Genomic DNA, 25,046 nt, shown 5'->3' on the forward strand with positions numbered 1-25,046 from the left:
ACAACAACAACAACAAAAAAGCTTAAAGTTGTTTTACTATTGTTATTTACAATCATAAAACAACAACACTGTAGATAAAAACAAAAATTTGTAAATAAAACTAAAATATTTTTAATTTAACACTGTCTAATTTACATCACGAATGTATCCACTGTGCTGAGGGATTAAAATTATATACTTATTTCACGATTTTCTCAACTCATTCTTTTCTGATCCAAAGCAGATCCAAAACTAAATTTTTCATTACTTATCCCCTGACTGTTATGTTGTCAAAATGAAAATTCTTAGAAATTTTTTTAGCAACAACAAATCAATTTCCTTCTTTCAATTGTATTCAAACAAAGTATCCCATTTAGTAATTATGGTTAAATTTATTCTAAATCATTCATGTCACACAGTTTGAAATGAAAGAAAAGGAGATAAGTTGAGCAGATGTAAATATTATTAGTGAATAAGCTAGAAATATAATAAAATATTTACAGCATTAAAAAAGTATAAAAGATAACATTATTTTTTACCCTTTAAGGGTATAAAAATATAAATTTACATTGTCTTTTCCTTAAAATTTGTTGGAAAATATTTTCTGAAATAAAAAAAAAATTGTTTTCAGTAACTTTGTGCTTCAATCAAACAAAACAGGACTGGAATGAGCATCATCTAAAGAAGTGGCAGTAGGCTGAAGAGATAAAGGTAACTTCTGTTCAGAGTGCATCAGATTATTTTGAGTTCTTGAACTAGTAAAATTTTTTAGGGAGATTATAGCATCTTTGAAAGTAGGATAATGAGTTACTCGATTACGAACCCATTTTGAAAGACCTAAAAAAAAAAAAAAAAAAAAGAATTCTAAAGGTTGTTTATGAAAGGAAATAGTACAGAACTGATTATTTAATTTCATTTATGGTGGAAAGAAGGTATCTATTTCTATTAATGATTTCTTAAGTAGAAAATATTAGTGTAAACAAGTTGAAATTACAGATTTACACTTGTTTATAAATGCTATTATTGAGCTATAATCATAATTCATCCAATTATTTTATTTAACTAAATAATCAGATACCCTATTAAATAAAGCTGCCCATTTTCATTATTGTTCTGTTACCATTGCTTTTGTACAGGTGACTACGGTGGTCTGAGACAGTATTTAAATTCCATACGGTGGGACCAACTGATGATGGGACCAACAGCAAATTCAAAATGGGACGCATTCAAAGAATTAATCTTGGAAACTACTAGGCTTTTCATACCAAATAAGAAATATTGTTCAAGATTTAGGCCTAAATGGATGTCTGACGAACTAATTAGACATGTGACAGAGAAGAAAAATACGACATACATATAAAATAACAGGTGACACAGAAGCCTATGATAGACATAAGCCGATCTGTAACCAAGTCACAAAGGAGATTAGGCAGGTGAAGGCAGATTACGAGAAATCTTCGGCAAAGGATGCAAGGAAAATATTAAAGAGTTCTTTACTTATGTAAACTCTAGAAGGAAGGGGATGAATCAGATTGGTCCACTTGACATCGATGGTTCAACTGTTGATAATCCTGCTCAGGGAGCTGACAAACTAAATGAGTATTTTGCATCTACATTAACACATGAGAAGTTATTCAGGAAGGTGAATTCCAGAGGTGTATTAAACTCTGGCAGTAAGCTAGATAATCTTGTAATAACTAAGAGTAAAGTGGAGGAGAAATTGTTGAAGATAAACATAAGAACAAAAGGCACCTGGGGTGAATGGAATCTATCCAGTTATATTAAAGGAGGCAGCAAAGGAAGTAAGCAAACTTTTAGCCATAATTATGAGAGCTTCCCTGAACTCAGGGGAAGTACCCATGGACTGGAGATGTGTAAATATGACCCTAATCCACAAAGGAGGATCAAAGGGAGACACAGGAAATTACAGACCTGTTAGTTTAACTTCTGTACCAGGGAAATTAATGGAGGCACTGGTTAAAGAAGCATTGCAGGATCATCTAGACAAGACTTCAGTTATAGCTCGGACACAGTATGGGTTTGTTAAGGGGGAAGTCTTGTCTCACCAATTTGATTGGATACTATGATGTAGTCACAAAGAAACTGGATGTAAAGAATAACTTTGATATCATATATTTGGATCTTAGAAAGGCTTTTGATACTGTTGCACATGGAAGACTGCTGCACAAATTGGAGCAATGTGGCATTGGAGGCAAATTGCTGCTATGGATAAAGGGATGGTTGAGTGGGAGAAGACAGAGGGTGGTAATCAATGGACACTGTTCTTCGTGGACTAATGTCATTAGTGGAATCCTTCAGGGTTCAGTGTTGGGTCCATTGTTGTCTGTATTTATAAATGATATTGATGATGGTATATCAGGCTTAATGTCCTAGTTTGCAGACGATACGAATGTTGGCAGGGTTGTTAATGACACTAATGACAGTATGTTGCTGCAACAGGATCTAGAAAAGTTGAGCAGATGGGCTGACAGGTGGCAAATGAAGTTTAACATTGACAAATGTAAAGTACTACATATGGGAAGCAGCAACCCCAGAATAAAGTATCGACTGTGTGGTACTACACAGACAGTGGTAGAGAATGAAAAGGACCTGGTAGTAATTGTGCAGGCAGATATGAATTTTTCTGACCAGTGCAGACGGTCTGCAAGAGTAGCTCATGGTGTCTTGTCAATGATATACAGGAATTTTTCTAGCAGGGATAAGGAGGTGATTATCCCCTTGTATAAGGCAATGGTCAGGCCATACCTGGAGTACTGTATCCAGGTCTGGAGGTCTCATTTTAAGAAGGATGTAGAGCTTTTGGAACGAGTACAGAGAAGGGCAACAAGATTAGTGAAGGGAACAAAAGGTTGCTCTTACGAAGAAAGGCTTAAGTTTTGCAAATTACAGTGTCTGGAGACTAGCCACCTGCGAGGTGATCTGATTGCTGTGTATAAAGCCTTGAATGGTTTGAGCATGCTCAATGCTGATGGGATTTTTCCTCTTGCTCAGAATAATTGCCTGAGAGGGCATAAATTGAAATTGAGGAAAGGCGGTTGTAGGATAGATGTGTGAAGTTTGCCTTTAGCCAGCGGGTGATTGATTGGTGGAACAAACTTCCATCTGTCGTTGTAGAAGTTGATAGCTTAAACAGATTCAAGGTAGAACTTGAAAAACATTTGGAGCGAGTGGATGGGTGAAATAAGGGTTTTTTTTTTTTTTTCCCCCCCTTGGCTGGTGCTATATAAGCTTGCTTTCTTGCATCATGTACCTTTGCTAATGCTAATTATTGTTTAGATGGTAAAAGAAAGATAGTGAAAGCAGGAAGTTGAGTACCGAAAATCCAAACGAGGTAGGATTTTTTTTTTTATTATGTGGTGCCATAAAATAATTAAAGTTAGTATATTATCCACAAGTTAGTATAAAAATAAATTTACACTTATGTACATAGCTTAATTAATATATATACAGTACTAACTAAACATAACACTTTGTAATCTGTTATTCAACACACGCTTTTTTTTGGGGGGGGGGGGGGGTTGTAAAAGCTAAAACAATAAAAAAAAAAGCCAGTCCATCTATAAAAGAATACGGCACACAGAAATTCCAACTAACGTGATAGATGCAAGTGAGATACGAGTAAAAAGATTCTGAAGAGAGTTTTATTTTAACAAATTTTAATTTTCCTTCTTTTAAAAGCATAAATTTTTAACAATTGAATCAAAGATTGAGATTTTAAACAGACTTTCAAAAGGAGAAAGTGGGTCTTCATTAGCAAATTCTTACGAGGTTGGAAAGTCAACCATAACAGAGATTAAAAACAACAAGGAAAAAATTTTAAAGTCAGAATTAAAAAAAAAATTTTAAAAATGACTGACCTATAAACAAAACAACTAGCCAGAAGGCAAACAATTCAACAATTCTCAAGGTTATAATCTCCAGCATGAGACTGTATATTTTGAAGCATTCTGAACATGCAAAATGGCCAAGGGAATTAAAGAATGAACACCTTATTTATATATATATAAATAAAAAAAAATAATAATAAAAAAAAAAAAACGGCTAAAATAAATAACCTACCAAGGATCAGAGTATTAGGATTCACTGGATATAACACTGAAACCTCACCTAACATCAATAAAATACATAAAACTTTGTTGATTACATTCTGTTCTGCTAGTTTAATAGTTTAGTAGCTTTATAAGCACTTTACTTTTGAAGGAAATGAATATTGATTTTTTTCACAATTAACATTAGAGGGTACAGCCAGACCTCGCATAACACGAGTTCGATTAACGCAATTTGAAAAATTATACCACTTTTCACCTTACACGATGCGAATTTCCAGTTAATGCGATCTTTTTTTTTTTTTTTTTATGCGATAGTTGAAAAAGATTTGAATCGCGCGTTAAGCTTACCGTGAGTTGAACAGTCAATAAACAAACATTTGTCTGCTGTCCGCCTCAGTGTGTTCCATCAACCATCGGAAGAAGACGTGTTACTTGTTTGTCTCCTGCTAATAAAGTCAATGCAGACTTGCATTTAAAAATTCAAATTTTTAAATGAGCCAGATGAAAATGTTACCGCAAAGGAGATAACGGTAAAAGAATTAGATGAAATCTTTCGCATCGCAGAGAACCTCAAACAAAAGGTTGGAGGTTCTCCATGATATTTATTTCGCCAGGGCCCAGAGAAGATTGTTGTCGGCTATCGGAAATTGATTGATGAACAGAGAAAGCCAACACTGTACAAATATTTCCGCAACAGTCATTTCTTCATTGTGTATTTTATGTCAGAGGTTCCCAAACTTTCTCGGTTCACAGCGCACCCAGACCAAAACAAATACCTAACAGTTCCGTTTAGTAGTTCGCACGGTGTCCGACAGATGTCAAGTATCGCTGTGTTTCCCTCGAAAATTTAAAATATTCGGCGGCGCACAGTTTGGGAACCGCTGTTTTATGCAATAAACATTTAATTCCATAATTATTTTCATTGTCTTTTACATTGTATACAGTTAAAAAGTTATTTAAAAGGTATTCTTTATGGACATTCCAGAAGGTCAAGGACCAATTATAATTTTCCCTATTGATTATTATATTCGATTAACGCGTTTCTGTTTTGCGTGATGCGCTTGCAGGACGAATTAATCGCATTAATCGAGGCCAGCCTGTATTATATTATTATTATTATCAGACAGGCGATGTGGGAATTTTCTTTTCTTTCTTTCTCTGATGCTGTATAAGCTTTCTTGCATTATTTTCACTATTAATACTAATAATAAAATAAGCAGAAATTTAAGTTTAAAACTCTCAGCTTGAAATCTTCATTATAGCTTAAAAATACCAATTTTTAAAAGATGTATAGATGAAATATGCCAACCAAAAAAAGTCAGAGCATTGCAATCTTAACTCTTTGATTTCTTCTAAGGAAAAAATATATTATTTTTTTCCAACATAAGATGTGGAACTGAAATCAAAATGAGCAATTCCTTTACCTGTATGACTGTATCAGTTGTTTTCATAAAGCCCAGCATTGCTGGGCACAAAAATATGACACAAATAATAATAGACCTGATAGTTTAACTTCTGTTCCAGGGAACACAACAGAGTCACTGGTTAAACAGGTGATACAGGATCACCTAGACAAGACTGCAGTAATAGTTCAGACACAGCATGTGTTTGTTAAGGGGAAGTCTTGTCTGACCAATTTGATTGGATACTATAATGTAGTCACAAAGGAACTGGATGCAAAACATAATTTTGATATCATATACTTGGATTTCAGGAAAGTTTTTGATACTGTTGCACATGGAAGACTGCTGCACAAATTGGAACAGTATGGCATTAAGGGCAAGTTGCTTCAATGGATAATGGGATGGTTGAATGGGAGACGGCAGAGAGTGGTAATAAACGGACACTGCTATATGTGGACTAATGTTATTAGTGGAGTCCCCCAAGGGTTTGGTGCTGGGCCCATTGTTCTTTTGCATATTTATCAATGATATCAATGAAGATATATCAGGTGTAATGTCCAAGTTTGCAGATGATACAAAGGTTGACAGGGTTGGTAAAGACAGTATGCTATTACAACGGGATCTAGAAAAGTTAGGCAGATGGGCTGAGAAGTGGCAACTGAATTTTAACATTGACCAATGAATGAAAGGTGCCTCCGTAGCCAGGTGGGAAGGAGCAGCAGTGCGTAGCACATGCTTCTTGATTAGACCGGGGTTCGAGCCCATCACCACCAAATACGGAGTATGCGGAAAGGTCAAGGAATAACCACCGCATATCCCGGAGCAATATGGCCTTAGTTGCTAATGCTCCTAAAAAAAAAAAAAAACAAATTGACCAATGAAAAGTAGTCCATATAAAGCCTGATATACCTTCATCGATATCATTGATAAATACGCAAAAGAACAATGGGCCTAGCGCCAAACACTTAACCCAAGAGAATGTACCAACTGCATGGTTCTACACTCAGGGAGGCGGAAAATGAAAAAACCTGGGGGTAATTGTGCAGTCAGATATGAAGTTCTTTAAGCAGTGCAGATGGACTGCCAGAGCATGTCATGGAGTTTTGTCAATGATATATAGGAATTTTTCTAGCAAAGACAAGGCGGTGATCATCTCTTTGTATAAGGCAATGGTTAGGCCACACTTTGAGTACTGCATACAGGTCTGGAGGCCTCATTTTAGGAAGGATGTAAAGTTGCTAGAATGAGAACAGAGAAAGGCAACAAGATTGGTGAGAGGACAAGAGGGATGTGTTTACAAAGAAAGGCTTATGTTTTGCAAGTTGCAATATATCTGGAGACTAGGCACCTGCAAGGTGCATAAGGCCTTGAATGGTTTGAGTAGGCTCAATGCTGATGGGATACTTGTACTTGCTCAGATTAAGAACCTGAGAGGGCATAGATTCAGATTGAGGAAAGTTGTAGAATTGAGTTGTAGAATAGCTATGTGAAAGTTTGCGTTTAGCCAGCAGGTAGCTGATTGCTGGAACAGTTGTGGAAGTTGATAGCTTAAACAAATGTAAGACTTGTTTAACAAGCCTTAAACAAATGGGCCCAGCACCAAAAGAACTATACTTAAGACCAGATGGGCGAAATGAGAAGTTTTTTTTTTTTGGCTGATGCTGCAAGCTTGCTTTCTTGCATGCCTCAATTAATGCTAATGCTACTTATTGTTAATAACTGCCAGACCATTCTAGTTTCAAAAAATGAGGACGGAGAGGTGGGAGAGAGAGAAATACTGAAAAGCCACTTCTAATCTGTAACTTTATAGATATTCTTTTTCACCGGCACCAAAAGATCAAACTTATAAACTGTTGATGTTTTTGTGACAGTATAACAATAGAATTACTATCTCCAAAGAAGCACAGGAGAAACACACCTGTGAAACATGATTTTTAAACCATTAGTAATAAATAGATTTTAAACTTTACACAGATGAAGTGATTTCATTTCAAGTATTCAGATAAGAATAACCTGTGCAATGTTCTATTTAAACACTGTACAAAGAAACTGTGGTCAATACCATTTCATAACTCGTTGAATGGTTAGCAGAGCTTTTTTCAGCTAAAATTCTTACTTCAATTCAGTTGTCTGTGGACAATGAAAGACTGTTCAATCTTATGATCAAAGTTACCATGATGCTAATGTTAAAATCAAATAAGTATTACAACCACAGTACAAGAGAAAGTTTATCCTTGAACTGAAAATATCTGTGAAAGTTGAGGACTAAGAGAGGCATTTCAGTCTCTCTCTCTCATTTTCTGAAAATAGAATGTTATGCCACAGCTTTTTTGATGTCAAGCAATAAAGATATTACAACTGTTTCCCATTTAGCTGAATTAGAAAGCATTTAAACTACTACAACACTTGTGCCTGTTTGCATTAAAAGTTGTCAAAAGTGATATACTTGTTGCACAACTCTTCCCATCAAAAACATAGACGTACATATTACTTTTTAGAGCAGGGTCAGCAACTTTTCAGGATAGAGTATCAGTTTTACCAACCTGTGTCCTCTGGTGACAGAGGTTTCAATCTGTCTCTGGAATATAAAAAATAGTTCTACCCCTTTTCACTCATTGAAAAATAAGACAGAAATACCATTTTGAATATCTCAGAACAAACTGTTGCTTTTTGGAAAGTATGAGATGTGTATAATGAAAGGAACTGTTGCAGTAGTAACTAATTTTTGCCCAATTTTATTTAGCAATGCAAATCTTAATTTCCCCATGGTTGTGTGAACTTGTATGGGAGGAATAATATTATTAAATTCTAAATGTGTTGACAGTCAACTAAAAATGGAATAAACTAAGACGGAATTAAAAGTAAATTTGCAAAGTATGATGAGAGCTTTGTTGACCAATTTGGCCCTGGAGAGATTGTGCAAGGATCAAGGGGTAGAATTTTTTTCAGCCTGGTCTGTGCTTGACAGGAGAGACTGCTTCTAGAGGGATGAGGTACACTTAAATAGAAAGGGTGCAAGAATATTTGCTGATGCTATCAAGGCAGTTAGGTGGGTCAGAAACCTGCTAGCTTGGGGGGGGGATACACAGACTAAAAGGTTAACAGTGGCCACAGGCAGAGGCAAAAGTGATTCGATTCTTGCACTGCTTCTATTAGAATGAGCAGCAGCCTGGAAAGCAAGGCAATGGAGATTTCCAGAACTGCTGGGAGTCATAGTGGTACAAATAAATATATGGGCTGTGTTAGGGTAACTAAGAGTAGAAACAGGTGTATGTATACTTGCAAGTACACCAATATTAGCAGTATAGTTAATAAATTTGATGAGCTTGAAGTGCTAGTCAAGATATCAAAGACAGATAATGTTGGGATATCAGAGATGTGGTGTCACAGAGACATAAGCAGTGCAGAATTAGAATTTGGGGAGTACAATGTGTACAGAAAGGATAGAGGACATGAAAGAAGGGGTGGGTTATGCTGTTAATTAAGAGAAACATAAAATCTAAGGAAGTGCATCCAATTGATGCTGGTGAACAATGCAATGTTGAGTCTCTTTGGTGTGACATAAGCATTGCAAAAGGAAAAATGAGAGTAGGTGTGTGTTTTAGGCCTAATGAATCTGATGAGTAAAATGAGCAATTGTGCAGAGAAATAGAACGGGTCAGTAAATCAGAATGTTTTATAATGGGGGATTTTAAAAATCCCCCATTATAAGGAGATTAAAATCCCCCTTATACTTGGGGATTTTAACTTTCCACATATTGAATGGGACTTGTGGGTTGGTCACACACACTAGCAAGACATTTGTGGATTTAGTGGATGACTGTTTTCTAACGTAACATGTTTGAGAGGCAACCAGAGGGAGTAATACTTTTGATCTGATTATCAGCAGTGATTATTCATGCATTAGGAATTTACAAATAAAGGAACCACTGGGTGACTGATCACAATGTACTGATGTGGGAATTATTTAAAAATGTAACTACCACGCTAAAGGGAAGGGCTTTTGTTTCGTAAAGGTGGCTACAGAGGTCTCAGACAGTGGGATCAACTGATGATGTTACCAACATTGAATTCTAAATGGGAAGCCTTTAGGGACTTAATTTGAGGCTGCTAGGCCTTTCATTCCAACTATGAAATACTGTTCAAGGTTTAGGCCTAAATGAATGTCAGATGAATTAATGAGGCTCGTGACAGAGAGGAAGAAAGTATGGGAAGCATATAAAATATAATTATGACACAGAAGCCTATGGCAGGTATAAACTAGTCTATAATCAAGTCACAAAGGAGGTTAGGCAGGCGAAGGCAGATTACGAGAAATCTTTGGCAAGGGATGCAAAGAAAAACAGCAAAGAGTTCTTTACTTATGTAAACTCTAGAAGGAAAGGAATGAATCAGATTGGACCACTTAACATAGACGAGTTGACTATTGATGACCATTTTCAGTTAGCTGATAAACTATATCTGCAAAAAGGCCTCTAAGGTTGGAGTTATACATACCACAAGTATAGACAAATTCACCAACCATTTAAATAAACTGATTTAATGATAAAATAATACTGGATAGTATGCTGAAATGATACAATAAAAACTGTAAAATAATAATTTACAAAAACTGATTTACTTTACAACAAATAAAATTGAATTGATGAATTTAAAATGCATTAAAAATATAAATTTAAAAGCGATAACAACATTGCAGCTTTCGGGGGCTTCCACCTCCTTTCTCAACAATAATGAAGTTCAAGCGACACAACCTTAAATATCAGGCTCACAGCACAAGTGTCTGACCAGGCACATGTTCAACACTCCCTTCACATGTGCTGCAACCAGAAATGGTCTGAGAACGTGGCAAATTAAAACGTTTGTCTCTGGCAAGGACCACAGCCTCCAAAAGGGGGTGGAGCCGAACTCCCCTATCTCTATTCATACTGTTGTTACCAGATGACCCAATCCACAAACTCTCCAGCCACTTGCGGTCCCAGAATCTATGCGCCCGGTCAAGGATGACAACATTCTCAGGGAATACCTGATGATGTTCCTCCCAATAGTGCTCGGCTATGGCGGGCTTAATGAGTTCTGCGGTCTGTATAGCTCTCGTATTTCCCCCAGACGGTCCTTAAGTCGTCGCCCTGTCTCCCCCACGTACCGTTCTCCACAATCCGGGCATTTTATCTCATATACGACCCCACTACTAGACGTCCTAGTAATGGGGTCTTTGACCTGTGACACCACTGTGTGCAATCTCCGACCCGGGAGCTGCACACAGCATGTCTGAAAGTCGCGAAGCATCCTCGCAATGCAATCTGACAAGCCCGGATAGTATGGAATGTAAACTGCGGTAAGTGGTGCAGGCGGAACTACTTGATTATGCTCCACTTCGCTATTATATTTATCAATGACCCTCTGGGGGTAACCACATTTCATAAGATCCGTCATAACTTGCCTAATTTCTTTCTCTCCCTCCTCAGAGGTACTATAATGTGTCTTCACCCTACCCATATGAGCCCTAGCCACACTATTTTTATGTTGACAGACCCACTACCGGGGCACTACGTTGGCCATTAAAGATAGTGTGGAGTTTGTGAATTTTGTAGTGTCAAAATATAGGGGAGGAAGAGACTATGATGTCGATAGATGTTGTATCATTATTCATGTGTATCCCCATAGCGCATGGGGTAGAATGTGTCAAGTTGGCCTTACAGAAGGATGATACCTTAAGTGTTAGATCTCACCTAAATATGGAAGATATATGCTGTGGTGTTGAATTATGTCTTTCAAGTACTACCTTGGTATTTCAAGGAGTGATGTATAAGCAGGTTCACGGCACAGCTATGGGTTCTCCAATCAGCGCTTTTGTCGCAAACTTAGCTATGGAGGAATTAGAGAATAGGATTTTTGCGAGGTTGGAGTTCTCTATGTGGAAGTGGAAACGATATGTGGATGACACGTTCACTATAGTAAAAAAGGGGGGGAGAGAGGTAGATGTGGTTAGTTTTCTCAATGGTTTCTCTCCTTTCATACAATTTACCTCAGAGGTAGAAGTAGACGGCACCCTACCATTTCTGGATATAATGGTGTACAGGGAAGGCCCCAGGCTAAGAACTAAGGTTTATAGGAAATCAATGTGTAGGGGCCAGTACATGCATTATAAGTCGGCTCAGACTGCCCAACATAAAAATAATGTGGCTAGGGCTCTTATGGGTAGGGTGAAGACACATTGTAGTACCTCTGAGGAGGGAGAGAAAGAAATTAGGCAAGTTATGACAGATCTTATGAAATGTGGTTATGCCCAGAGGGTCATTGATAAATATAATAGCGAAGTGGAGCATAATCAAGTAGTTCCGCCTGCACCACTTACCGCAGTTTACATTCCCTACTATCCGGGCTTGTCATATTGCATTGCCAGGATGCTTCGCGACTTTCAGACATGCTGTGTGCAGCTCCCGGGTCGGAGATTGCACACAGTGGTGTCACAGGTCAAAGACCCCATTACTAGGAAGTCTAGTAGTGGGGTCGTATATGAGATAAAATGCACGGACTGTGGGGAACGGTACGTGGGGGAGACATACGAGAGCTATATAGACCGCAGAACTCAATAAGTCTGCCATAGCCAAGCACTATTGGGAGAAACAACATCAGGTATCCCCTGAGAATGCTGTCATCCCTGACCAGGTGCATAGATTCTGGTACCGCAAGTGGCTGGAGAGTTTGTGGATTGGGTCATCTGGTAACAATAGTATGAATAGAGATAGGGGAGTTCGGCTTCACGTCCTTTTTGAGGCTGTGGTCCTTGCCAGAGACAAACGTTTTAATCTGCCACGTTCTCAGACCATTTCCGGTTGCAGCACATGTGAAGGGAGTGTTGAACATGTGCCTGGTCAGACAAGTGTGCCGTGAGCCTGATATTTAAGTTTGTGTCGCTTGAACTTCATTATTGTTGAGAAAGGAGGCGGAAGCCCAAGAAACCTTCAATGGTGTTTTATCGGTTTTAAATTTATATTTTTAATGCATTTTAAATTCATCAATTCAATTTTATTTGTTGTAAAGTAAATCAGTTTTTGTAAATTATTATTTCACAGTTTTTATTGTATCATTTCAGCATACTATCCAGTATTATTTTATCATTAAATCAGTTTATTTAAATGGTTGGTGTATTTGTCTAAACTTGTGGTAGCTGAAAAACTGAAAGAGTATTTTGCATCTACATTCACACATGAAGAGTTATTGAATGAGGGGAGTGCCAGAAGATTATCAAACTCTAACAGGGAGCTAAGTGATTTTGTAATAACTGAGAGCAAAGTGGGGGAAAAATTGTTGAAGTTAAACATAAAAGCACCTGGGGTGGATGGGATCTATCCAGTTATATTAAAGGTGGCAACAAAGGAAGAAAGCAAACATTGAGCCATAATTATGAGAGCTTCCTTGGACTCAGGGGATCCAAGGAAGCACAAAGAGGGTTCAAAAGGTGACACAAGTAACTACAGACCTGTTAGTTTAACTTGTTCTGGGGAAAATAATGGAATCACTGGTTTAAGAAGGACTGCAGGATCATCTAGACAAGACCATAGTAATAGTTAAGACACAGCGTGGGTTTGTTAAAGGGAAGTCTTGTCTGATAAATTTGATTGGATACTGTGATGTGGTCACAAAGGAATTGAATGCCAAAAATAATTTTGGTATCATATACTTGGATTTCAGGAAAGCTTTTGATACTGTTGCACATGGAAGACTGCTGTACAAACTGGAGAGGAATGGCATTAAGGGTAAGTTGTTATAGTGGATAAAGGGATGGTGAGTGGGAGACGACAGAGAGTGGTAATCAATGGACACTGTTTTTCGTGGACAAATGTATTAGTGGAGTTCCTCAGGGTTCGGTGTTGGACCCATTGTTATTTTGTATATTTATCAATGATATTGATGAAGGTATATCAGGTTTAATGTCCAAGTTTGCAGATGATACAAAGGTTGGAAGGGTTGTTAACGACAGTAAAGACAGTGTGCTATTCCTATTTGATCTAGATAAAATGACCAAATGGGCTGAGAAGTGGCAACTGAAGTTTAACACTGACAAATGCAAAGTAGTGCATATGGGTAGCAATAATCCAAGAGAAACATACCAACTGTGTGATACTACACTCACATAGGGAAGTCGAAAGTGAAAAAGACCTGGGGGTAATTGTGCAGTCAAATGTGAAGTTTGCTGAGCAGCGCAGATGGACTGCCAGGGCAGGTCATGGAGTCTTGTCAATGATATATAGGAATTTTGCTAGCAAGGACAGGGAGGAGATTATCCTGTTGTATAAGGCAATGGTCAGGCCACACCTAGAGTACTGTGTACAGGTCTGTTATGTTATGTTATTTGGTTTTTAGGAGCATTAGCAACTGAGGCCATATTGTTCCAGGAATATGCGGTGGTCATTTTCTGACCTTTCCGCATTCTCCGTATTTGGTGGCGACGGGCTTGAATCCCGGTCTAATCAAGAAGCGTGTGCTATGCACTGCTGCTCCTTCCCACCTGGCTACGGAGGCACCGTGTACAGGTCTGTGTCCTCATTTTAGGAAGGATGTAGAGTGCTAGAACAAGTACATAGAGGGGCAGCAAAATTGGTGAGGGGAACAAAGGGGTGCTCTTACCAAGAAAGGCGTTAAGTTCTGCAAATTGTAGCACCTGGAGAATAGGCATCTGCAAGGTGATCTGATTGAGGTGTATAAGGCCTCGAATGGGATGAGCAAGCTGAATGCTGATGAGATTCTTCTTCTTGCTCAGAAGAAGAACCTGAGGAGGCATAGATTCAAAGTGAGGAAAGACAGTTGTAGAATAGATGTGGCGAAATTTGCCTTTAGCTGGTGGGTAGTTGATTGGTGGAACAGACTTCCATCTTTTGTTGTGGAAGTTGATAGCCTAAATAAATTTAAGGCTGAGCTAGACAGGCATTTGGAATAAATGGAGGGATGAAATGGGAGGGTTTTTTTTTTTTTTTTTTTTTTGGCTGATGCTGTATAAGCTTGCTTGCTTTCTTGCATCATATGCCTCTACTAATGCTAATGCTAAGTTATAAGAAAAATTCAGTGTTTTAATTTTTAATATTTTTTTCCCTTGCATCACAATAATATTTTGATATATATATATATATATATATTTTTTTTTTTGTGCAAAAAAACAACGAAGTAGTCTAAGAGGAGCCAGTGTTTTATGAAGTCTGTACTGTATGGTGGGTTGGTCTTTTTTGCTGAATGAAAAACAGGTCTTTGCACGATTCAAAAATAGGATTTCCCATCACCTCCTTCTGCCTCACACAGTGTAGAAAAATTGTTTTCCAATAGTTGTGAATTTTTGTCTGTGTTAATTTTAATTACAAGTTAAAAACATAATCAACTTTTCTTACCTGAAATGTAATTATTCCTTTTCTGGAATCTCTCATCCACAATAATCAAAGCACCCCAATCATTCCTAAAATAAAAAATAAAAACAAAGTGAAAAATAAATTATCTTTAAAAATACTACAATTTTTATAAAATATTAATGCTATCACAATTATTACAACAGTAAATCAATCATTATTAAAATAATTGTCTTTGTAATTCTTTCATTTCATTTTGGAAAATAGTTTATAATTTGAAAGTGGATTTGTAAGATGCATATGTATCCGAACTAAACAAAGAAGAAATTAATTTTATCATTTGAAAAGAATTTTGGTTTTGAAAGCCAGCCTATAGTTTAAATTCCACTTTTAAGATCAAACACATTGAAAGTATTGGTTAAGAGAACTTTACACAACTTACTTAAGTGGTTATCCAAAATTATTTGCAATTAAAAATTGAGCCAGTTGGAAAGAATTCTACAAAAGGAATTTTAACAATGAGAATCATTCATAATAATAATAATAAATTACTACATTGGAGGTCCATTGCAAAATTTATACAGTGGAATCTAATCTTGTTAATCTTGTTTAATCAATAATCTTGTTAGTATGTTTTTCAGGGTACCAGGAAAAAAAAAAAAAAGGGTCATAAGTGGGAAAGGATATTAATGAAAATTCTCAGAAGAGGTGCTCTTATTCTTTACCATCTCCTTGCTGGCACTGCATTCTGCTATACAACATTTCTTCTAGCGACAGATTGGTTGGTTTGCATTTTATTGGTGCATTAGCAACTAAGGCTATAATGGGCCAAAGCCAGGTCATATATAAAAAATTTAAGCTTTCAGTGACCTAATTAGTAGGTCACCATGTCAAGATATATAATAACATAGGTATAAAAAGTATAAAAGATATATTCAAAGAAATAGCAATTAAAGGTAAATTTTAAATAAGAGTAAAAAAGTTGACTGATTTTAAACAGCTAAAAACAGCAGACACACGGTCATTGTCGGATAAAATATAAATCACGTTCGTGTCTAAAAGGTGGACACTCAGTTAAAATATGACAAATAGTTAAAATGGTGCCACAGTTCTCGCACATAGGAGAGTCATCTGTCCTCAGCAGAAATGCATGTGTAAGATTACTGTGTCCTATACGGAGGCGAGCTAGAACAACTTCCTCTCTGCGGTTCCTGCACAGATTAGACTGCCAGTGTCGGATTACACTGGCAGTCTGATAGAGCTTGTTTGTGACTAGCTCATGCCAAGATTATTGCCAATGGGAGAATAATTTAGCGTGTATTAGCAGCCTGGAGTCCGTATAGGGGACTAACAGGCAATAAGTGTTGTGGGGTTCTGATGATCTGGCCACAGCATCTGCCAGTTCATTCCCCCTGATTCCATTGTGGCTTGGAATCCAGCAGAAACAAGTCGAATGGATGAGGATCAAACCTCATCCCTGATAAAGCCTGCAGTGTACGCAGACAGTCAGTGTCATCATACGCCTTTGATACTTACGGGTTTTAATGTGGTCCAAGGCTATAGCATACAACTCAGCTGTATATATATTGCATTCTTGCGGAATCTTCCCAGATATAGTACGACCTGTAAAGATAGCAGCAGATCTGACAGACAACTCCTACTTCAAGCCATCAGTGAAGACAGGCATGAAGTCAGAATATTCGGCTTGGTGGGCAGCATAGAGTTCTTGGTAGCCAGAAGATGGAGTTAAGAACTTACCCCAATTTTTAATGAAGAAGTCGCATGATGGTAAGCGAGCATGCCAGGGTGGAAGTGGTTGCCTTGGTGACTAGGCAACATTGCCTACCATGATGTCGAGCTCTCTGAGCAGCTCTTGGACATGGAAACCAAAGGCCGGTTGGCAGTCTGACGAGTGTTATACAGGTTTTCCCACTGTGGCTTGAAAACGGATGTCCACATAGGGTTGTCTGGCAGGGATTTTAATTTAAAGGTATATTTTAAAGACAAATGCTTTTGTCAGAAATACAGTGGTGGTTCAGTTGCTTCAACATATAAACTCTGGACAGGGGATGTTCTAAATGCTCCAGTAGCAATACGGATGGCGAACTGGGTCTAGCCGCTTAAGTACACTGTTTCTAGCCGATGCGTACACTTGAGGCCCATAGTCTAATTTAGATCAGACAAGAGCGATAAAGGCTGAGTAAAGTGGAGTGGTCTGCTCCCCATTTATTGGAGGAGATAACAGGAGGTTCAACCCTTTTGTACACTTTGTACGGATATATGGTAAAAATGTCAACTTCTTATCGAAAATAAGCCCCAAGAATTTTATCTCGGGTGCTACTGGAATGATATTTTGTCCGAGTTTAAGTTCCAGTTCAGGGTGAAGGTTCCATTTGTGATAAAAGTGTAAGCAGATAGTCTTCTGTGGCGAGAACCTAAAACCATTAGCTACTGCCCAAAAGTTGACGTGGTCAATGGCATGCTGCAATTGTCTTTCAATGACCCTCATATTGCATGACTGCAAAAAGATGCTAAAGTCATCTACAAAGAGGGCACTGTTTACAGTTGGAGGAAGTTGTTTAGTTTTAGAGTTAACTTTGATAGCAAAAAGCATAACACTTAGAACTGATCCTCGTGGAACTCCCTCTTCCGGGCAAAATGGCCGAGAGAGGGTGGATCCTACACGAACTTGGAAAGACCAGTCTGCAAGGAAGTTTTTTGTAAAGAGGACAATGGTCCCCTAAGACCAAAGTTATGTGTCTTTTAAAATTCTATATCTCCAAGCCTTTTCCATATCAAAGAAAACTGACACCTGATGTTCGCGTTTCAGGAAAGCATCACGAATAGATGTTTCCAAGCAGATTAAATGGTCAACAGTTGACCTGTTCCCTCAGAAGCCACATTGTATCCTGGAAAGGAGGTTGTTAGCTTCTAAATACCACAAAAGGATGCACTGACCATTCTTTCCAGGATCTTGCACAAGCAGCTCGTCAGAGCAATAGGATGGCAATGTTCTGGCTTTTTTGGATCCTTTCCTGGTTTAGGAAAGGCAAGCACAGTTGCTATATGCAATGAGTCCAGAAATGTATCTTCAATATAGATTCTATTATAGAGACAGAGCAAATGATCCATGGATTCTGATGAAAGGTGTTTAATTATCTCATAATGGAAGTGTCTGGCCCAACAACAGCACTCACCTTGGATAATGAGAGTGCTGCTTTCAGCTCCAACTGTTTGTAGGGCTAATTGTAGTCCTCACAATCATTAGAAGACAGCCTCAGGTGATGTTTTTCTGATCTTTGTTTGAGCATGAGGAACTCTGTGGAGTACAGTAGACACTTTAGCGAATGTCTCCCCGAGACTATTTGCAACTGCAGTTAGGTCTGCAATTGTACATCCATTATGTTCCAGGATCAACGAAGAGTGTGAGGTGCATTTGCCCTTCATTTTCCGAACTTTGTCCCAGATAACTTTGAGATTGGCAGCCTGTGTGAGGGAAGATACAAATCGGATCCAAGATTCCTTTTGGCTCTGGCATCTGATGTACTGTGCTTTGACATGTGCACGCTTGAGGGCTTATTAAATTATCTGTGGTGGGTAACAACGAAATATTCCCCATGCTTTGTTTTGATCCAGGCAACTACTGCTGCCTGGATGATCCTTTCTGTGATATGCTTTACTGACTCATTAATTGGCTCCTGGCCGACTGTAGTGGTATTGAACATTGCCAGATGATGAAAGGCATTCCAGTCGGCGTGATTGGTCTTCCAACGTGGCATCCTCGACTGGCGGCATTTATTTTATTTATTTATTTATTTATTTTTTTTTAGGCCCTTGCCACTGAAATCTTAGGAAATTAGGTGGCAGGGCCTGCCAGAGTACTTACTTCTAATGCGATCCCTCTATGCCTGACCTGCCTCCTCGGGGCTAAGTGTGGGCAACGGGGGGGGGGTCCCACTAGGCGCCCAACGGCTAAAAGGTCAGAGGAACAACACAACATAAACATGTACCTTACACTTTTTAAAATCTCTGGCCTTCACAGTGTTCTGTGTTTCACAAACAGAGTACACAACACAGAGTTGGGGGAAACCCCTGGGGCCATTAGACAATGAACACTTTACACTTTTACCATAAAGGTTTTCTTCAACCTCCCATGTACTCAGAGGCAGGAGGGAAGAGGAGCAGATAAGGAAGATCAATGGCAGTAAATGTACAGGTAGCCATGTGGAAAAAGATGTTAGATCCAACATTTAGAAGGGTCAGATCATTGTTTTCAAGCAATCGCTCGATAATCCAACCTCTTCTATTGATGTCAGAACTACCCCACAGAGTATTATGTCTGCTGAAATCCCTTAATAATAGAAAAGGGGGTGGCAATTGTTGAATGAAATCATCATGGTATACTTGGGGAATGTCATTCCCAGGTGGCAAATAGATGGAGCAAACAGTTAAGAGGAACCCTATCGTAAGACACTGCTGAGCCACTAGATTAGTGGTAAGTGGCATAGCTTGAAAAGTGGTGTGGTTACCCACAAGGATGGCGACTCCTCTGTGGGCAGGTCCATCCCCAGCTGTCTCTGCGAATAACTGAACAGTTACTTAAGTAAGGGTCCTCATTTGCCTTTAAACATGTCTTCTGTAAGCAAAAGCAAGTTGGCTTATGCTTACTCAGGAGAGCCTTGATGTCATGTATTTCTACAGAATCCACAGCAATTTCATTGTGGAAATTTAAATGTACCCATTATTTAGATTTATTGGGTCCACCTGGTGGCTTCCGAAGGGCTGAGGGCTTCGTTTTCTCAGTCTTGGATTTATCTCTCTTTGGAAAGACTAGGCATTGGCCTGTATCCATTTCTTCTTCTTTCACAAAGAGTTCCAGGACAGACTCGTTCTGTACCTTCTTATCTTCCACATTCATTGTTTCTTGGATTATAGGTGGCTGTTCCAATTTCTTGGAAGTTTCTTTAGTACTGTGTTTTGGAAGTGGTGGAGCACTAGGATACGGATATAGGAGTGGCGGCTGACTGTAATTTTTGGATGGGCTTTTGGGAACTTAATAAATAGCGTGCAATTGGAGTAAATGACTCCCTTGGAATAGACATATCAGTCTGAGTACCGATGGTACTTTTCCCAGAAGCTTTCTGGGTGTATGAGGGCCTGGTGCTATTTATTGGCAGGATGCGTTTTCTGGCCTCCTGATAGATGTTCGGCTCTGTAGTTTTTGGATTTCTTTTTCATCCTTCTCCCTCTGGCATGCTCGAAAGTATGCAAGGTGTTCTCCTTGGCAGTTAGTACAACTTGGCTTAGAAGCTAAACATTCCTTGCTCACATGGTCTTTAGCACCACAGTGAGCACAGGCAGGGAAGCCACAACAAGTTGGTTGAGAGTGGCTGTACTTTTGGCATTTAAAACATCTCAGTGGGTTTGAAATATAGATCCTCACTGGGCAGTTTAAATAGCCTGCCTTTATAGAACTTGGAGGCCATGGGGTGTTGAACGATAGAACCCGGGCAGGGACGAGATTCCCATCCTTCCACATCAATATCCTCTCGACAGCTGTCACTCCTTGATCTCTCAATTCAGAGCAGTTCTCTCCTACAGAAACACGAGGCACCTCTGTAGCCAGGTGGGAAGGAGCAGCAGTGCATAGTACACGCTTCTTGATTAGACCGGGGTTCGAGCCCGTCACCGCTAAATACGGAGGATGCGGAAAGGCCAGGGAATGACCACCGCATATCCCAGAGCAATATGGCCTTAGTTGCTAATGCTCCTAAAAACCAAATAACAAACAAACAAAACAGAAACATGAAGGTCCAACTCTGATATGACACCGCGTGAAAAATTCAGGGTTTTATGGGAGGAGTAACGATGATGTGGCTTTCAGAAGTTGCAGAAATCCCCTTAATGATGTGGCTTTCAGAAGTTGCTGTGCATGTTTTTGGCTTGCAGCCTCAACTAAAATGGCTCCAGAACGCAGCCTTTTGACAGAGTTTGAAGATCCTGTCCAACCCGTCTAATCCTTTCCGGATGAAGAAGGGTGACATTTTCCTGAGTGCCTGTTATCTGGTGGAATGGAGAATGGGGTAAAGCGGTGTCACAGGTGGTGGTCTATCCTCAGTTGTGGATCTTTTTTAATTGGAATTATCAGTATCTTCTGATCGGTTTGGTAGGGCCTTGTTGGGGCTCCAGAAGAAATAGAATTTAAATTACTCATATGAGTAAGATAAAAATTTCAGATGCCCTAAGTACCTCGCCCACCATGGAGCCCTACGAGGGGATGCCCACCCATAAACTAGGTACTCGCAGGTACTGCATATATAAATGGGACACAAAGTTCGCTCAGGAGCACCATACCCATGTTTCCAATACGCCTTGATCCCATCCCAGAACCAAAGGGAGAGAGAGAGACTCATTGGAACGCAGTTGACCCGAGCAGTAAGAACCATCCGCCGATTGATTCCAGTCGGTCCCGTCCAGGACCACCCATCTAGTCGAAGCAGGGGCTGAAGTGGTGTATTAAGGCTAGGCACCTCAACCACCAGGTGATATTGTTGTACACGTTGGCACCAATTACATTAAGAGTAGGAGATTTGCAGATTTACTTAACAAGTACAGGTCAATGTTGCAAAAAAGTCATGAGTCAGGGTTAAATTTGAAAGTGCCTGCAATTCTGCACAGACACGATAGGAGAGAGTACATGATGAGGGCCTTGTCAATTAATTCGGCCCTGGAGGGAATGTGCAAGGCTCAAGGGGTAGAATTTTTCTCAGCCTGGTCTGTACTTGTTAACAGGAGAGACTGCATCTACAGGGATGGGATACATTTAAATAGAAAGGGTGCAAGAATATTTGCTGATGCTATCGAGGCAGTGTTAGGTGGGTTGCAAAACTGCTAGCTTGGGGGGAATTCACAGACTAAAAGGTTAAGTTTTGCAAATTACAGTGTCTGGAGACTAGGCACCGGCGAGGTGATCTGATAGAGGTGTATAAAGCCTTGAATGGTTTGAGCATGCTCAATGCTGATGGGATTCTGCCTCTTGCTCAGAATAATCACCTGAGAGGGCATAAATTCAAACTAAAGAAAGACAGATGTGCAGAAATTTGTCTTTAGCCAGTGGGTAGTTGGTTGGTGGAACAGACTTCTATCCCTTGTTGTGGAAGTTGATAGCCTAAATAAATTTAAGGCTCAGCTGGACAGGTATTTCGAACGGAGGGGTGAAGTAGAAGATTTTTTTTTTTTTTTTTTTTTTTTTTGGCTGATGCTGCATAAGCTTGCTTTCTTGCATCATATGCCTCTACTAATGCTAATGCTGAAATAATTAAGACTTAGTGTTCTTGTATAGTTAACTATCCGGATACACCCCTTAAAGTATTTAAGCTTGCTTCTCTGGCATTAGCTACCCACTCATTTGAAACATTTCTGCCCTCAGAACATCTTGCTAATATGATCTACTATGGTAAAAAACAAGAACTCCTGAAGTATATGCAAGCATTATTTTGACCAATATCATCAGATAAACGTGTATCTATATTACCCTTGTCCCCCAAAACTAGCAGTTGCCCGAACCTTTATGGTATCCTCAATGATACTGGTAAAAACCCTTGCAACATCTCAATGCCTCCTATTGTGCCTGGACAGAATTACAGACACAGACATTCTGATCTAACTCGCAGGATTTCTTCAGCATGGTCCTATATTTGTCTAACAAATCATCAGATCATGTATGCTTAATATCATTAGTCCCCACATGAATAATAATATTCTCATTTCCCCCCTTAAAATCTGACAATCTGTTGGTGACATCATGACTTGTTGCTCCCAGAAGACATACCCTGGTTCTAGTCCACCATCCTTATTACAAAAAAAGATTTCCTGTTTCCCAGACAATGAGTGTCCTAATAGAACTAAGTCATTTTGAACCAGAGCAGTTTGTACTTGGTTATTCTGTTCTGGGACCCTAATCAGGAGTGCATCATTTGTTAGCTTACTAGAGTCTTGAGTCCCTGACAAGCTCTCAGTTACATTATTCTTGAGGGCAAGGAAACCTGTTTTTTCAGTGACTCAAATTCTTCTATCAATGCACAAAATTTTACCTTTAGATTGGTACACTTTGTACAATGGTGACAAAGAAATAAGTGCCAGGTGAGCAATGATTATGCACTAGGCCGACCTTGGAATACATGACAGGTTCTGCAAACAATGATATCACGATTCATTCTGAAATCACCATCGGCTATTTCTGTATGAGTCACGATACCTTCTGACCAAGTGTTCAAGGTGGACCTTTTCACAACCATTGTTATATTTACTAAATATCACAGAAAGTAACTTTTAAAAAAATTATGCAGTCGAACTTGGTTATAATGACCATCAAGGGACCATATAAAATTTTCTTGTTATACCCATTACTCACTATATCAGTGATGAGTAAAATCTAGCTCTTTTTTTTTTTTTTTTTTAATTCTCAATAACTTGATAAAAAAGAGAGATTCAAAAAACAAAAGAAATATTAGAGATAAAAAAATAATATTAGTATATACCTACATATTATTTGTATTAATACTTGTATAAACTACAATACACTTAATATTAAACAATTATTTGTCTGTAAATTTAGAACCATAGACTTAATACTAAACACAATTTATTTCTCCATAATTAAAAACAATACTAATTAATAATAAACATGTTTCGTCGGCATTGTAGGTGTCTTCGTCATTGAAATCTTTCTTGACTTCTGCTCAAACATGGTCAATCCCTTCATTTGCCATTACTGGACCTGTAGATCAAGTTTCTCCATTAATTTTTGCACAAATGATGTTATGTTGGTTTTTTAAATCGATCCAGCCAACCGTTGTTACATACAAAACTGTAGAGTCCAAATTGTTTAGCAAATTTTTCCACTTGGGCTTCAAGATTGGACTGTCTATTGAAAATCCAGCACTTCTTTGTGTAGTGAGCCATTGAAGCAATGCTTCATCAATTTTTGTAACCTTCCATTTTCTAAATTTTTTTTTTTTTTTATTATGTTCTTTTCCAGTGCCGATACGTAAATGTTTATTTTTTCATAACGTTGATACTGCTGAAGAGGACAAAGAAAATTTTTACACACTTCAATATTTTTTGCACCGCATTCTATCTCATGAATAATTTCAACTTTTTCAAGAAATAAGAGACACCTTCTTTTGTTAGCAGACAAGTTTCCGAAGGAAGCATTCGTTTCTAACTGATTTTACTTTAAAATGACAGTAAAATGATCTGCATACAAACAATTATCATTTCCAAAATTCTTAGAAGTCTCGAAAAAAATTTATGGTTTAGGGGAATACAAGACAATATGTAATGTGACCATAGAAATTTCAAGCGGAAGGCCAATGTACTATTGTATAGTTCCCTGTCCCGAAAGGACAAGGCTAGGTCATAAACCACCCCCTAATCCAATAAAAGGTGGTCATAAAAGCTAAGTCGTCCCTTTAATTTTTGTCTATTCCAAGAATTGGGTTTTTTCGACTACCCGACCAATTAAGAATGTTTGCACAGTGTTACCAAAATTTGTATGGTATATCTGAATTTTTATAACTGAAGTAGATCTATACAATATATTATTATTTTAACCTAAGTGAATTTATACAATATATTATTATTTATAAAATCCTACACACTGTAAATTAACCTTTATTTTATTTCTTTTCACTGACTAATCTAGATTTACTAGTTGAGGATGATAGTATAGCCAAAAGTCTTTCATGTTTAGGATCCTAGTTTTTAGTGTTATCTCATTTATTTAGTAAATAAATTTGATGAATTTGAAGTATTGCTCAAAACATCAAAGGCAGATATTGTTGGGATATCAGAGACGTGGTGTCACACAGATATAAGGGATGCAGAACTGCAATTTGGGGAGTACAACGTTTACAGAACGGATAGACAGGACAGGAGGGGAGGAGGGGTTATGCTATTAGTTAAGAAACACATAAAAACCAAGGAAGTGAAGCCAGTCGACATCGCTGGACAGTGCAGTGTTGAGTCAGTTTGGTGTGACATAAGCATTGGGAGATCAAAATTGAGAGCAGGAGTGTGCTATAGGCCTAATGACTCTGATGAGTATAATAAGGAACTGTACAGGGAAACAGAGTGGGCCAGTAAATCAGAGAGTCTTATAATGGGAGATTTTAACTTCCCAGATATTGACTGGAATTTGGGGGCTGGTTACTCACACACACTAGCAGGGCTTTTGTGGATTTATTGGATGA

The 25,046-nt window shown here is 38.5% G+C and overlaps 1 protein-coding gene across 1 annotated transcript in view; it reads right to left on the bottom strand.

Annotated features, from left to right (window-relative positions):
- Nucleotides 1-622: 622 nt before the first annotated feature.
- LOC150085137 (Fanconi anemia group J protein homolog) overlaps nucleotides 623-25,046 on the bottom strand; it is a 331,818-nt gene continuing 307,394 nt past the window's right edge. Inside the window, exons 25-26 of the mRNA XM_090373843.1 lie at nucleotides 14,839-14,903; nucleotides 623-816 (exon numbers count right to left, since the gene is read on the bottom strand). Coding sequence (XP_090229969.1) covers nucleotides 623-816; nucleotides 14,839-14,903 — 259 coding nt within the window. The remainder of the gene's footprint in view (nucleotides 817-14,838; nucleotides 14,904-25,046) is intronic.

The sequence above is a fragment of the Mastigoproctus giganteus genome, chromosome 5, assembly GCF_048544385.1.
Source record: "Mastigoproctus giganteus isolate SK-2022 chromosome 5, ASM4854438v1, whole genome shotgun sequence".
NCBI classification, from domain to species: Eukaryota; Metazoa; Arthropoda; class Arachnida; order Uropygi; family Thelyphonidae; genus Mastigoproctus; species Mastigoproctus giganteus.